At 36.5% G+C, this 15000-nt stretch overlaps 1 protein-coding gene and 1 long non-coding RNA gene across 2 annotated transcripts in view; one reads left to right on the top strand and one right to left on the bottom strand.

Annotated features, from left to right (window-relative positions):
* LOC106871651 (BCL11 transcription factor A) overlaps nucleotides 1-13665 on the bottom strand; it is a 303703-nt gene extending 290038 nt beyond the window's left edge. The window contains exon 1 of the mRNA XM_052971922.2: nucleotides 11078-13665. Coding sequence (XP_052827882.1) covers nucleotides 11078-11129 — 52 coding nt within the window. The 5' untranslated portion in view covers nucleotides 11130-13665. The remainder of the gene's footprint in view (nucleotides 1-11077) is intronic.
* A 96-nt stretch (nucleotides 13666-13761) lies between these two features.
* The window catches only part of LOC149133400 (uncharacterized), a 68732-nt gene continuing 67493 nt past the window's right edge, over nucleotides 13762-15000 (top strand). Inside the window, exon 1 of the long non-coding RNA XR_016243722.1 lies at nucleotides 13762-13837. This is a non-coding gene — a long non-coding RNA (uncharacterized LOC149133400). The remainder of the gene's footprint in view (nucleotides 13838-15000) is intronic.

The raw sequence follows: 15000 nt of genomic DNA, 5'->3' as shown, positions 1-15000 counted from the left end.
ATATCCAAGTAAAGTTTCTCTTCTTTAGTTTTTTTTCTTCTTTCTTTTTGTAGATGTAAACAAACCAACATTCTTCAGAGAACCCAGCCAGTATTAAATCCTAGCATGTCACAGCACCACAATTTCAAAAGGATAGATGACATAGTCGACCCAAGTTGGGTCACTGAATGCTCTGGATTGGAACCAAAATATCATGCAGCATTTTGGCTCCAATTCTCTACAAAATCTGCTAAACCACCAGTTTTGTGACCATGATGTGTAGGTCTAAATAATTGCATGTGTGTATGTGTACACATAGGTGTATACATAGCTTCTGTCCTCAACATGGCGGCAATCTGAGACACAAAACACATAACTATGATTTTTAACAACAGTTAAGATTGCAGATATCGGAAACTAAATCTCACTAAATATAATACAGGTATTTAATTTCATTTCTCTATCAAATCTCACCAAAGTAAACTGCTGTAAACTGCTTTTCTACCTCTGTCCGAACCATTACTGGTCCTGGAGCTAGGGTTAGAAACCAGTTTTCTGCCTTCCCCCACGTTCTAAGAAAAATCTGAATGAATGTTAGCGACATTCATTCATACCTTTATTTTTTTTTTACATATTTCACTTGTTCCAGTCAGACTGTGTCCATGCTGGGGCACTGCTTTGAAGAATTTTCCGTTGGAAAAGTTGACCCTAGTACTCACTTTTTTTAAAGCCTGGTATGTATTCTGTTGGTCTTTTTTGCTGAACTGTTAAGTTATAAAGATATTGACACAGCAACACCAGTTTTCAAGCAGTAGTGGGGGACAAACACAGACACACACATATCGGGGGACAATATAATGGGTGCATGGTATTATATTAGTTTTTGAGATTTATTCGATATCTGTGGTAAGTAGGTTGCTTTCCAACCACATGGTACCTTAGGCAAGTGTCTTCTATAGCCCCAAGCTGACCAAAGCCTTGTGAATGGATTTGGTAGATGGAAGCTGAAAGAAGCCAGTCATATATATATACATATGTTTGTGTGTCTGTGTTTGTCCCCCCCCACCACTGTTCGGCAACCAATGTTGGTGTGGCAAAAGTGATCAATAGAATAAGTACTAGGCTTATAAAGAATAAGTCCTGGGGTTTATTTGTTCAACTAGAGGCGGTGCTCCTGCATGGCCGCAGTCAAATGACAAACAAAAGAACAAAAGAAAGAATATATATATATATATATATATATATATATATATATATATATACGATGGGCTTCTTTCAGTTTCTGCTACCAAATCCTTGGTTGGCCTGAGGCTATAGGAGAAGATACATGCTCAAGGTGCCATACAGTGGGACTGAACCTGGAATCATGTGGTTAGGAAGCAAGCTTCTTACCACACAGCCACACCAATAGCTTTTAATAATGTTAAGTAAAATGAAAGTCTGCATATTAGGATCGAGTCTGTGTTGCTTATTTGTTTTAATTATACATGCAAACCAAAACCACAACATACTGTAGATTGTTGCCAGCTGCACGAATAGAGATTGAAGGAGTAAGTGACAGAACTCCTGGTCAGATAAAAAAACAAAGAAAAAGAAAGAGAAACAAACAAAAGCTACGGATTGTAGTAATTATAGTTGTTTCGGTGATGTAATGGGCACATGGAATATAGCTGACCACTTGAGGTTAAGTTTGGGACATAGCTGACTCAGGCTGAGTTGAGGGCATAGCTGACCACTTGAGATTGCAGTGTTAGATAACAGGGTGTAGAGGTTTGTGGCATGAAAGCATTTGAAGGCGGCGTGCTATCTGACAAAGGAAACGATTGGTTTAGAAGTTCTACCTGACCTGATAAACACAATCAGAAATATATAACAGATTATATCTAATACAGCAATGTGAAATATATATGTGTGTGTGTGTGTGTGTGTGTGCGCGCGGAGATAGAGAGAGAGTGAGCGTGTGTTTATGTGAATTTATTGACAGAGAAAGAGAGAGATAGAGAATGTGAGCATTTTTTTGTAAAGAGAGTATGTGTATTTGTATACACGTGCATACACACATTAGCGTTTAACAACCGTATAGAGAAAGATAATTGTATACACACACATACATACATATAATCATTTAACGTCTGTGTGTGTGTGTGTGTGCATCATCTGTCATGTTTAGAATCTTAGTTGTGAGAATCCAGGGTATGTCTGTCTGTGTGACATAGATGGTATCCATTTTCTAATAAGGCCTAAGCTGGCGATCCAATTCCTGTTTCTTTTCATAATTTTATTCCCATTATTTCTCACTTACTGCAACACCATGGAAAAAATACGAACGAACGAATGAAAGCCACAGCTTCCACTTGAGTCATCACAGCTGATCCTCCTCCTTATATTGTTGGAATAACTCTGGTAACAAAACCAACCCAGTCAGCATTTATGCTCTGATGTTGCTCATCAATACTCAATCTTAGACACGTGTGTATAGCGACATACACAAAAGCACGCATGTGCACAGATACATTATTATTATTATGTATAATAAATACATCATCCTTCAACGTCAGTTCTCCATGCTGGCATGGGTTGGACGGTTTGACAGATGCTGCACCAGGTTCCATAGTCTGTTTAGACTTGGGTTCTACAACTGGATGCTCTTCCTAACGCCAACCACTTTACAGTGTGTATCGAAAGTAAATAAACACTCCTCATCATGGCCTTTTTTATTTGCGCGGACACTGCCCATCGTTACAATGTCCAAAAGAGGTTAAATCACTGGAAATTGCACAAAAGCAGGTCTACTAAATACTTAAGTGTTTAAATGTATCACACGACATTTTGTTTCTAGAAATAAACCTTTCAAAAAAACAAACAAAAAGATACTGGAATCTATTCACTTTAGCCATGTGTATGTATGAATATGTGTGTGTGTGTGTGTGTGTGTGTGTGTGCATATATGTGAATATGTAGATGCAGGTGTGGCTTAGTGAAGAAGCTGGCTTCACAATCTTGAAATATCGTCAATCAGGTGACATCTTTGGTCAAGTGACTTATTTACCAATACTTTTGTGTAGGGGCAGATAGAAACTGTATGGAAGCCTATGCAATTCAGATCGACTTGTCTCTTATTTTACAGGGACCAGCCTAGCCACATTGTGGTGTTGCTGCTGAATTTGTTCGGTAAATTAAGAGTGCATGTGTGTGAAATATTAAATTACTTAAACACACACATACATACACATGTCCACGCACGTAGGTAGTTTTGTCGATCGATCAGCTGGAATAATGATCGTCGAAAGAGATGGAGATCCATAAGTATGTTGTGTTCACATAATGTTTTGAAATACGCTTATGTCAATATCGATATAACAGCTTTCACACACACACATGAAACAGCCCTCGTTTCACACTTCCTTTTTATCGCAAACTCTAAGCGATCCCACATTTTGCTGAAAATAGCAGCCAAGTTTCTCGCAATGAAAGCACTAATGTTTTAAAAAGCAGAGAAGATACAGTGGGTCAATCGATCACACGATCGATATTAGGGCCCTCTCGATCAAAGCTAATCCGGAGTTAACAACCAAAATCATACAAAAACGTCGTTGTGGGGCCCTACCAGGAAGACAGTTTATATTTTATTAAAAGGTTTGTGTAAGATGCGTTTTTCTTTTCTCCAAAGAAAACAGCGGTACATGTACAGCCAAAACTTCTCCAGAAGAAAACAGAAATTGGCTCTTGGACTTAGGTAGGTTGTGAACTAACCTTTACTCTGAATGAACGATAGGAGCGAAAGAAGAACTCGGGCAGCCCTTCATGTGACGTACCTTAAATTTTAGATGCGAGCTCGAAATTTGGGTGGAAAAATGACCAAATAAGAGAGAATGAGAGCTGGAGAAAACGGACAAGCTCATTCTTTTCTCAATACAGTCTATCTATATCAGTATTTTTATGAGAAACATATATATAAGCTCAATAGAAAATTTTTCAAAGTGGGTAAAAAGACAAAAGACGGGGACGGATGAGATTGTGTGTCATTCATGCCAAGATCATTAGATCACATTCGAGAAAGAGAGAGAGAGAGAGAGGGGGAGGGAGAGAGAAAGAGATAGAGAGCAGTATGGTGGGTGGGGGGAATAAGGGCGGTGCTACAAAGAGAAAAAAAGAGCAGAGATGCGTGTTAGAGGCGGAAATATGGCAGAATTCCATGAGAGGAGTATGGCGAAAGGACGGTGCTTCCAGCAGATATGGCATATTTCCATAGGAGAGAGTGGGTGTGCGTATATAATTCACACACACATACATACATGCCTGTGCGTAAGTAATGACCACTTTATGAAATGGGCAGCCTCACTTGATGGTAGCTAGCAGCACCATTATATTTATATATTTATTTATATATATATATATATATATATATATATATTACATTAACAGGACAGGAAAATGCCCAGAGCATTTGATATATCGCCAGAATCAAGCGTATCTCTTTATCCAACGTTGAGAAATATCAGTAATATATATATATGTGTATATATATATATATATATATATATATATATATATATATGTAATCTTTGTAAGAATCCCCTTAAAATGTTTTAGCTGTATCACACACATATCTCTCAAGTGTGTGTGTGTGAGTGAACCTTATAGCAACAGGGGCTCAGGACTTACAAGGAACTCCCTTTCAAGGCACTAGCAGTTGCTTACAACGAACACATACAGTGTGTATGTGTGTGTGTGTGTTGAACACATGAACTTGGTGAAATTTCACATGCGCGCGGGAAAAAAAAATATGCGCACACACACAAGGCACAACAGAAAGGGGGAGTGACATTATCGAGATCGCGATACGGGCGCGAACACACGTACACAGTTGTGACACGAGAAGAAAGGAAGAAGAGGGTGGTAAGAGTAAAAATAACGCGGGAGAGAGGGAGGGAGGAAGAGAGAGAGAAAAAGAGAGATAGGCAAAGCCTAACACACGCACACAGTGACAGAACATACACACACACATATATGTATATATATATATATATATATGCGGAAGGTGAGCCAAGAGATTGACTAAGGAAAGAGGGGAGGGTCTTTATGTGGGTGTGTATGTGTGTACTGGCCGTTCGCCTATGTAAGCAAGCCTCTATGTAAGTATGTATGTAATTGTGTGTGTGTGTGTGTGAGAGAGAGAGAGAAAGAGAATCTCACGGACAGTAGGTAAATGGAACGACCGAACAAGCAGTAGGCAAACAGTGAAAAGCTATATCTATCTAGGAGAGAGAGAGAGAGAGAGAGAAGGGCAGGGCTTGAAAGAACAACCACCACCACCACATAATTATCACGGCTATACTACTATTACTACTACTACTACTACTGCCACGACGTTGAGACTCCACGTGAAAGAGATCATATCAAAGAAGGGAAACAATAAAAATAAGCAACCTTCTCCCCCTTTTCAACATACACATTGACCACAAACAAAAGCAAATATTTCCAACATAAATACACACACGCACATAAACATCGACACATACACATACTTATATACACACATACAACGATTTCTTTCATATTTCATACATATACAAACGTGTAGATTTTTACTGTGAGTTGGCCTTGTGTGAAATTATATGTGCGTGTGTGTCAACACAAGGGGGGCTCCTCTCACAGTAAATCCACACATACTACATAAGTAACAAAACAGGCCAGAATAAAGAGATTAAAATATTTTGAAAGTATTAGTAACACACACTCACACACACATGTCGCCGGCAATTATCATTCACGCACAGAATAAGGCAACTACACATGCTACGAAGAGAGTAAATTCTAACCAATTTTATTAGTTTTATATATGTATATATATGTCCGTAGTGTCCAATATTAGTTATCTCGGGCTTATAAGCACTGAAGATCTCCAACGGAAGAATCGAACCACAGGCGGGGTCGTTTTTCTTTCGATTATTTTCTCCCTTTTTTCAATATAAAAGAAAATACTTTAAGAATCGAATTAAGTTGTTTTAATTCGCGATCAAGAAGTAAATTCTGATAAAATACACATTCCTGGTTTACTGTGTCTATAATATATAAAAACACACGCACACGTTAGCAATGTGCTGGAGACTATCGCATGTCAAATATAGTGTATAGTTTTATTATACGGCCTTGTGGTACGGTATTTGGTTTTGGGCTCTTTACGTTCAGAGTTCGAATCCTACCGCCGCGGTCAACTTTGCTTTATATCCTTTTGACGTTCATAAAATAAGGTACAAGTTAAATATTACGGTAGGGAGAAAGTTGATATGTTTGCCTGTTCCCTTTAACACACGCATATATAAGAAATAATTGTGTGGGAACTTAGGTAAAATAGGATTAGTCGTAAAGCATTGATAACATGCGACCGTGTCTCGCACCCTCCTCTAATCTTAACAGAAATGTGTGTGTGAGCGGGTGTGAATGTGTGTGTGTGTTTAGGACAGACAAGTGTAAGTGAATTTTTGGAGGAAGGTATGACAGAAAGCGAAATGGAATGAAATAGTCTCTCTAAGCTTGTCGTACGTACATATGATACAACGCATGTGTGTCTGTGTAAGGCCAGCTTGTACAAATGAGCTCATTGCCACACACACACACATGATAGAGAGGGAGGCCAGCAGACACACAGACATTACGTAGAGAGCGAGAGAGATAGAGAGAGAAAGTGGGAGGGAGGGGTTCTTTTTTTTTTCGCACGGGGCGAAGTGGGAGTACGGTGGGGGAGGGTGTGACGACATACAACAAAAACAGCAGCAGCAGCAGCAACAACAACAACAACACCCTCCTCCCCCCCTCGAAAAATACCTGATGTGAAAAGAAAGGGGTTTTATACATCGTCGCTTCTTCTATCTTGTGAAATGTTACAGCTTTTGAAAGGAGTTCTATGTGTGTATATGAGAGAGATAGAGAGAGAGAGAGAGAGAAGAGACAAGGAAGAATATTAACAGGAATAACTACCCCAAAATACTGAAGAATTCGAGATTAATAGCTTTCATTGATATATATTCCAATGTGGTGCGCGCGCGTATGTATTATATATATATATATATATATATATATACACTACACACACAGTGAAAGTGTGTGATATATATATATATATATATATATATATATATATATATATATATATATACACTACACACAGTGAAAGTGTGTGTGTGTTTATTATACATACATTCACACATCACAAGAATATCGACACGAAATGTAAGATAAATAGAAGGTTAGCAGTTTGGGTCCATTAAGTTAAGAAATGTGTATATTACACACACACACACACACACACAGTATGTGTGTAATGCTGAATTTGCCCTCTTATAGAGTTACAACAATAAACAAAAAATAGCTGGTGATTCCGTGGAGGCTCTGGTACCAATATTTGCGACACAATAAACTATGAAACCGAATGCATGTGTTAATCGTGTTATAGATTTTTTTTTAAATGCGAAGCGAGAAATTATATAGTCCAGTCTTTTATTTACCGTTTGCAAAGACTAGGGGAAGAAACGTTTAAAATATCTCATTCTTCAACTGCTAGACCCCGAAAATAAAACGTTAACTATTCAGAAGGAAGGAAGACAAACGGTATATTATACCATTATATTAGAATTCTCAAGAACTGCTAGACCAAAACAGACAGACACACACGCAAAAAATGTTCTTTAGATACAGCAATGTTCTAACTAACCCCTTGTAAAGAATTCCATTTCAAAAACTGAAAACATATATATACACCCACCCACGTGTGAGTATATTTATAAATAAAGAGAGAAAAAACTGATGTTTATAAAGGCTATCACAATTATAGAACAATGAAATTCACTGCATTCATGTATTTTTTAGAAGAATCGGCAAATAAATAAATAAAAAATGTATTCTGTGCTTGTGAGAAAGAGCTGCCAACATCAGCGATTCGAATAACTAAAAAACGAGAACCGAGACACCAAGTAATTCGGGGGGAAAGGGAAAAAAACGACTTCCTCCAAGAGAAATCTCTTTCTCTTAAAACATTTATAGATGGCAAAAATTATTCTGTAATTATTAAGACTAGTATTTACATAGTTAGAAATACCAGCGCTTAGGAAAAAAGACGATTATTTAGTCTTTATTATTTTTTTTTGGTTAGCATTTACGCAAAAAAACATGAACAATAACGAGAGATGAAATGAAATAAGCAGAATAATAAAAAAAAAAAACAACAGCTTTAGTAATTTTCTTTTTTCAATTTGGTTCCATAATAAAGAGACATAGAATAACAGTTACTCGGAGTACACAGAAGACAAACCTGCATGTGGTCTGTTTTAGCAGTATTTTTTTGTGTTTGTTTTTTAATGAGACCATTTTTTTAGAGCGTTAGAATGGAATTTACAACAGCATCATTATCAAGAATAAGTAGAAGATATATGGAGTCCACCTCGATGCCAGAAAAGGCAGCAAGTCTTGACGAATGCATTTTTAGCCACAACTTTAAAAAATTAGTCTTCACAAACGTGTATGAAATAAGAGTAATACAAGAGATGGGTTTTTTTTTTCTCTTTTCGTGGGGGCGAGAATGCCTTCCTTTCTGTATGTATATATGTGAGTTCCACTCAACAAAGAAAAAGAGAGGACTATATTGAATAAGAGGGGAAAAGGAAAAAAAAATGAGGCCTACAAAAACATCAATTTGCTCCGATATTATTGTAAAGAGTGAGAGAGAGAGAGAGAGCATGTGCGTGTGTGTGAAAATAAAAACTAACAATTTCAGTAACAGAAATGGGAAAGAAAAAAAATATTATTTAAAAAAAGCTTGAAAAAAAAAATGCAGGGTATTTCCAAGGCACCTAATGTCTATAAATGGAAAACGATAGTTGAGGGATAATATTAAATTTTAACCTCGTTACTAGAAATACTTAAAGACCACGTGCGATGCCTAGCAGCGCCAGACAGACAGTGTGTGGATTTAGTTGTAGGGCTATGTTTGTGTGTGTGTGGATCTGATGGTTATGTGAGTGTGTGTGTCAGAAAACGATTGAGAGAAGTATAGAGGTGGGGGGGGACGATGGTGTTTTAACAAAATTATATATATATATATATATATATATATATATTGTCATACATATGGAGAAGAAAGTAGGCATGCAACGAGGGTGTGAGAGAATATATAAGTGATGTGTGTCTGTGAATTAAGTGACCAAACGATTACAAAAGACCATTAAAAAACGATCCAGTTTAGTTGAAACACAATTTAGTCCATGTCGAATGTTTCACACACTTGACAGTAACGCGTATATATGTATGTGTGGTGTGTATGTATAATATATCTATATATTGCAGGACTAGTGAATAGTTAAAAGAAAATATACAGCATGCGGGGGAGGGGCTAAACTAGGACATTTTATATATATGTATATATATATATACACTGACTAGATGAATAGTTGAATAATAGATTTAAAAAATATGTGAAGTTGAGGATGGGAGTGTGATAAAAAGCAGAGACGAACCAACAAACACACGAGACTTAACCACAGAATATATACACAAAACATAATTTACATATAATAATATGTAAATAATTTATATGTTATATATACATATATATATATATATTATATATATATATATATATATATATATACACACTCACATAGGCAATATGAAGAGGAATCAGAATATAAATAATAGTAACACAGAGAGATAAGGTTAGGTCTGAGTACATTAGGGATATATAAAAAAAAGGTTATATTAGGGAGTCAGGAAAAAAGCTATGTTACACACACACATGGCTCATATAACATACATTGTGTGTACTACAACAACAAAACACGTAATGTTATAGAGATTGGACTTTTCATTTATGAACATCGGGGGGGAGTACAGCATGGTTTTCCCCCCTAACATGATAATCATAAGTATTAGCCGTAGTTGTAGTAATATATTTACCCTTCTATTTTAAGTAACAAAGCAGAAATAGAGGAGTGTGTAGAAAGACAGCACTATCGGGTTATATATCTCACATGGTTCTGTGTCTTACAAACAATATACAGTTTACATCTAACAACATTGTTTATATAGTTTTAAGTACATGAATTCATGTTAAACATACATATATATTATGTGTGTTATGTGTTTTTCTCTCAATACCGATCGTAAATAATGTTTCATTAATGTACAAGCGTGTGTTTAATGAATGAGAGAGAAGTAGAGAATATATATACCAAAATAGATGCGTGTGCATATATATTACGTGATACAGAGAACGAGACAAAATTCACAGAGAAATATATATGGAAATGTATTTTGTAAATGCGAGGGAACAGTAATGAAACAGAAATATATGTTTATGTGAAGAAAATAGGGAAAAAAAGACAAGTGTGTGTGTATGGGAAGAGTGATAGAGTAAGACCGATGTGTATTGATATATGTGATGGAAAGAATGAAAGAGAATAAGAATTATAAATGTATATATACGTGTGTGTGTATGAATGAGAGAGGAATAAAACTCGATGTGTGTGAACGAGCAATTAGTATGTGTATGTATGTATGTATGAATGTATGTATGTATATATGTGAATGAGGGTGGGAGAGGAATTAGATAGAGTAATATGTGTGAATGAGGATAAAAGAGGGAGAGAAAGAAACTAAGAAAGATGTGTGTATATAAAACGAAAGGGAGAGAGAGAGAAATAAAGATTGTGTATGTGTGTGTGTGCATGCATGTGCTTCTAATGCTGTAACAGTTGCAGTTGTGAAGCTAACATAGTGTGGCCATAGTTGTCGTCCACCCTTCCTCTGACCAGAGGGAGGTGGCGGTCACACACACACACACGCAAGTGGAGATCTATGTAGGATCATAAGGAAAGTGTCGACTAATGTACAATATACGATATATAAGAGGGTGATAGAGCATCGACATTAAATAACAATATCGGGAAAACATATTTATGTACATTAAAAAGAAGAAAAAAAAGGCAGGGATAGAAAGAGAGATGGAAAGAAAGAAAAAAAGAAAGAAAGAGAGAGATGTAAGAATATTCGGACAAGACAGTGCCCAAGAAATATAATAGTACTAGCGACAACAGGTACTTACATGAATCAATGGTTTTCCTTTGCTGTGGTTTGCCCTGTTTCCTCCGTGACATGTTGCCAGACAGCTTCTAAAATATCTCGATCCGGACGACGGCTTTACATCTGGACAAAGAATAACAAGTAAGATGGCCGCGGTGTCTGCTGAATCATGGGAAACTTTCCCCCCGAGCACCTGCTGTGCGGCTCGCACTCCTTTCTTCTCTCTTAGTCCCAGGTCACGAACTGTCTGGCCACTACGGTTCACCGAAGGTCACTCACACTACCTCTTGACAGAGAGAGAGAGAGAGAGAGAGAGAGAGAGACAGAGGGAGTGTGACAGAGAGGGAGTGAGAGAAGAAAAAAATAAGGGAAGAGAGAAAGAGAGAGAGAGAGATTTCTCTCGTTATTTTTCCCCCCCAGGTCAGCAAGGATAGGAATGGAAGTTTGATGGGGCCCAGGCAGCAGTGCCCCCTCCTTCATATGCATATATACACACGCACGCACTCACACACACACACCAACATGTGTATAAATATATATACAGATATATATATATATATGAATATATATATATATGAGAGAGAGAAAGAGGGAGAGAGAGAGAGAAGAATGTATAGACACACACGACACACACCCCGATTTCCCCCCCTTATTATTCTTCACAATGGACAGTACATAAATATATATGTATATATGCGTGTGTGTTTGCGTGCGCGTATATATATTTGTGTGTGTATACAATTATATATGTAGATAGATATCCTTTTTTTCTTCTTTCTTCCTTAAATTCCTTTTCGTGATGGTAAATATATCTCCTTCTGGTTGTTGATGACGTCTCCTTGTAAGATGTATAACAGTAAGTATGTATATTTACATATATATATACATATATATATACATATATATATCGATATATGTTTGTTTGTGTGTGTGTGTGTGTTTGTGTGTGTATCAGTAAACTTTTTCCATCGCCATGTGACAAGCACAACACAACAACAACAAGTTTTCCAAAAAAAAAAAAAGACTTAAAAAGTGAACGGGTCCAAGTGAAATGATAACATAACAGCCGAATGAAACGGGTTGAGTGAAGACGAACCACGGCGAGAACTAGAGACAGACAGACAGAGAGAGAAGAAGAAGGAAGGAAAAAAAAAAGTTAAGCGAGCCAGGAGTACAGTTCAAAGTTGCGAGGGTCGTACAGCCACAGCCGTCACTGGCAGAAAAGAGTGTTTGGTGCCAGTACTACTACTGTTAAACGATCGATCTTGTTATGTTCGCATATATCTCTTGTTGTTACTGGTTCTGATGATGATGATGATTATAATAATACGGTGCTTTGGTTATTGTTTTTTGTAATTGCATATATATACATATATATATATACAAATATATATATATGTATATATATATATATATATATATATATATACTGTATCTATATTTATATATCCATATAATATAGGTACATGGGTGAATATTTTGTGTAGGGTTTCATATATGTGTATGTGTATGTGTATATATATATTTATATATATTGTGTGTGTAGAATATGTTCTTATATTTTCTTGCTTTTTTTTCTTGCTTTTTTTTCTTCTTTATCCAGTTTTTTCCATTAAAAAAAAACTGGCCGCTTGAAAGCCGTCAGCACGCCCTGAGAAGCGGCGGTCAACTGGAGTGAGGTGGACCGTACTGCTGGTTGAGGCAAATGACCTTCCCGCCCGGTACAGTCTATTCCTGACAGAGGGGTGGAAGCTTCTTTCTGTACAGTTGCCGCCTCTGGCTAGTTTTAGCAAAAATTAAACGATTTTGTTCTTCACGGCGAAAAAGAGGAAGTGTATATGTTTTTTCTCCATATCGTCTTTTACTTTCACACTTCTAATTTGGAATTTACTCATCCATTTGTTCTGTTCTTCCTGGTTTTAGAGGGGATTTCTTTTTCTACATCCTTTTCTTGTCCCCTTTTTAGCGTTTCAACTGGCTATTTTGGTGTTTTTACTCCCTTTTTTTTTATTTTCTTTAAATTCCCCTTTTCTTTTTTTATATATATTTTTTGTACTTTTTCACATCTTTCCCTTTTTCTCTCTCTCTCTCTCTTTCTCTTTCTCTCTCTCTCTCTGTCTGTCTTTCTTTCTATCACATTCTCTCTTTCATTTTCCCCTCTCTCACAGCAAATTTCTTCCTTCCTCCTTATTCCTCTCTTTCTCTTTCAAGGAGTCTTAATTCCCACTGTCATAAGTTCTTCCACATCCCTCCCTCTCTCCTTCTCTCTCTCTCTCTCTCTCTCTCTCTCTCTCTCTCTCTCTGTCCTTTTTATATCATCCCTTATTTGCTTGTTTCCTTTCTTCCTTTTACACAAAATTTGTTATACACGCAACAATCCTTTCTTATTAACACTCATCAATATATATCTATATATACATATATATATATATACTTTCGTTGTTACTTCCTGCTCTGTATTGTCTTCGTTTTCTCTCTAGCTTCGGTAAAATCCCTTAAAAATATTACATATATATATATATATATGTGTGTGTGTGTGTGTGTGTGTGTGTGTGATAAGAAATGTATGTTTATAAAAATTTACATAAATATATATTATATATTCTTGCTTGTTCGCTTTGATGTTGTTGCTGTTACTGTTGTTGTGGCTGTTGTTGTTGTTGTTGTTGTTGTTGTTGTTGATGTGAATTGTTTCTATTTGATATTATTTTTCTCTCGAAACGCACAACACACCCCCGGACGAACGTACGAACGAACGAACGAACGAAGTACTGCTGGACAGGTATATATGTATATATATGTATATATATATGTATGTATGTATGTATATAAGAATATAAAAGATTTTAAAAATGGGGAAACGGTAAAAAAAAAAAAAAGTAATAGAATAAAAAAAAGAAAAATACAACAAGACCAAGCAAACAAAATTAACGGTTAATGCCGACTGGAACGACAAAACTCAGGAAAATCACAAGATATTTTCCTTGTTATCACACTCTGTGGCGTTTTGGCAGCTAAGTTCTGAAGGACCAGATTAGAGGAGCAATCGATTTTAATGGCAAAAGTGACATCTCACTCTCCTGTACAGTTCCTCTGCTGTCTTGAAGAATTTCGTTCACATTTTTTTGTTTGTTTGTTTTAACTTGGTACTAAATGTTTTTTTGTTTGTTTGTTTTTTGTCATATGTATTTTATATATGTATATATTAGTATACACACATATATATACATATATATATATATTGCATTTTTTTTTTTACTATTTACTTATTTACTCTTTCACCAATTCTTGATATTTGTCTCTTTCTCTTTGTCTTTCTCCTCCATCTCTCTCTTTCTCTCTCTCCTCTTTTGTCTCTCTCTCTCTTTCTTACTACCCTTTACCACCCCTCTCTTTTTCTCTTTCTCTTTCTCTACTTAACTCTAACCAGCACTTAGTTCCCCCACCCTTTATTTCTCTCACCTCTAACCCTATACTTGTACACCACCTCCTTCTCCCGCTCCCTCCCTCCGTCTCTCTCTCTCTCTCTCTCTCTCATTCATTAATTCTTTCTTTCTTTCTTTCTTGCTTGCTTCATTTCCTCACACACGTTCTCTCTCTCTCTCTCACATTCACATAATACACAGAAACGTTCATATTTTGGTCCCTTCCAACACCAACGCTATCCGCCATTCACCCCTCCCACCTCTCCTGTCTTGTACATCATTTTGTCAGATTTCTCAAACACACACACACACACACACACCTCAAAATCCCTTCACTCTTTCATCTATCTCCACGCTCTCTCTCTCTCTCTCTCTCTCTCCCCCACATACATACACACAGTCGATCTCACAACATTGGTTTTTAAGTAAAGTTATATATAAAGACATTTGAACATTAAATTGCAGAATTATCCAACACACTTTCTTTTTTTCTGTTGAGTACCGTATTAATTTTTACAAA

This window comes from Octopus bimaculoides, chromosome 11 (genome assembly GCF_046866305.1).
Source record: "Octopus bimaculoides isolate indiv1 chromosome 11, ASM4686630v1, whole genome shotgun sequence".
Classification (NCBI taxonomy): domain Eukaryota; kingdom Metazoa; phylum Mollusca; class Cephalopoda; order Octopoda; family Octopodidae; genus Octopus; species Octopus bimaculoides.
The sequence above is the reverse complement of the archived record's forward strand: the minus strand, read 5'-3'. Positions and strand labels throughout refer to the sequence as shown.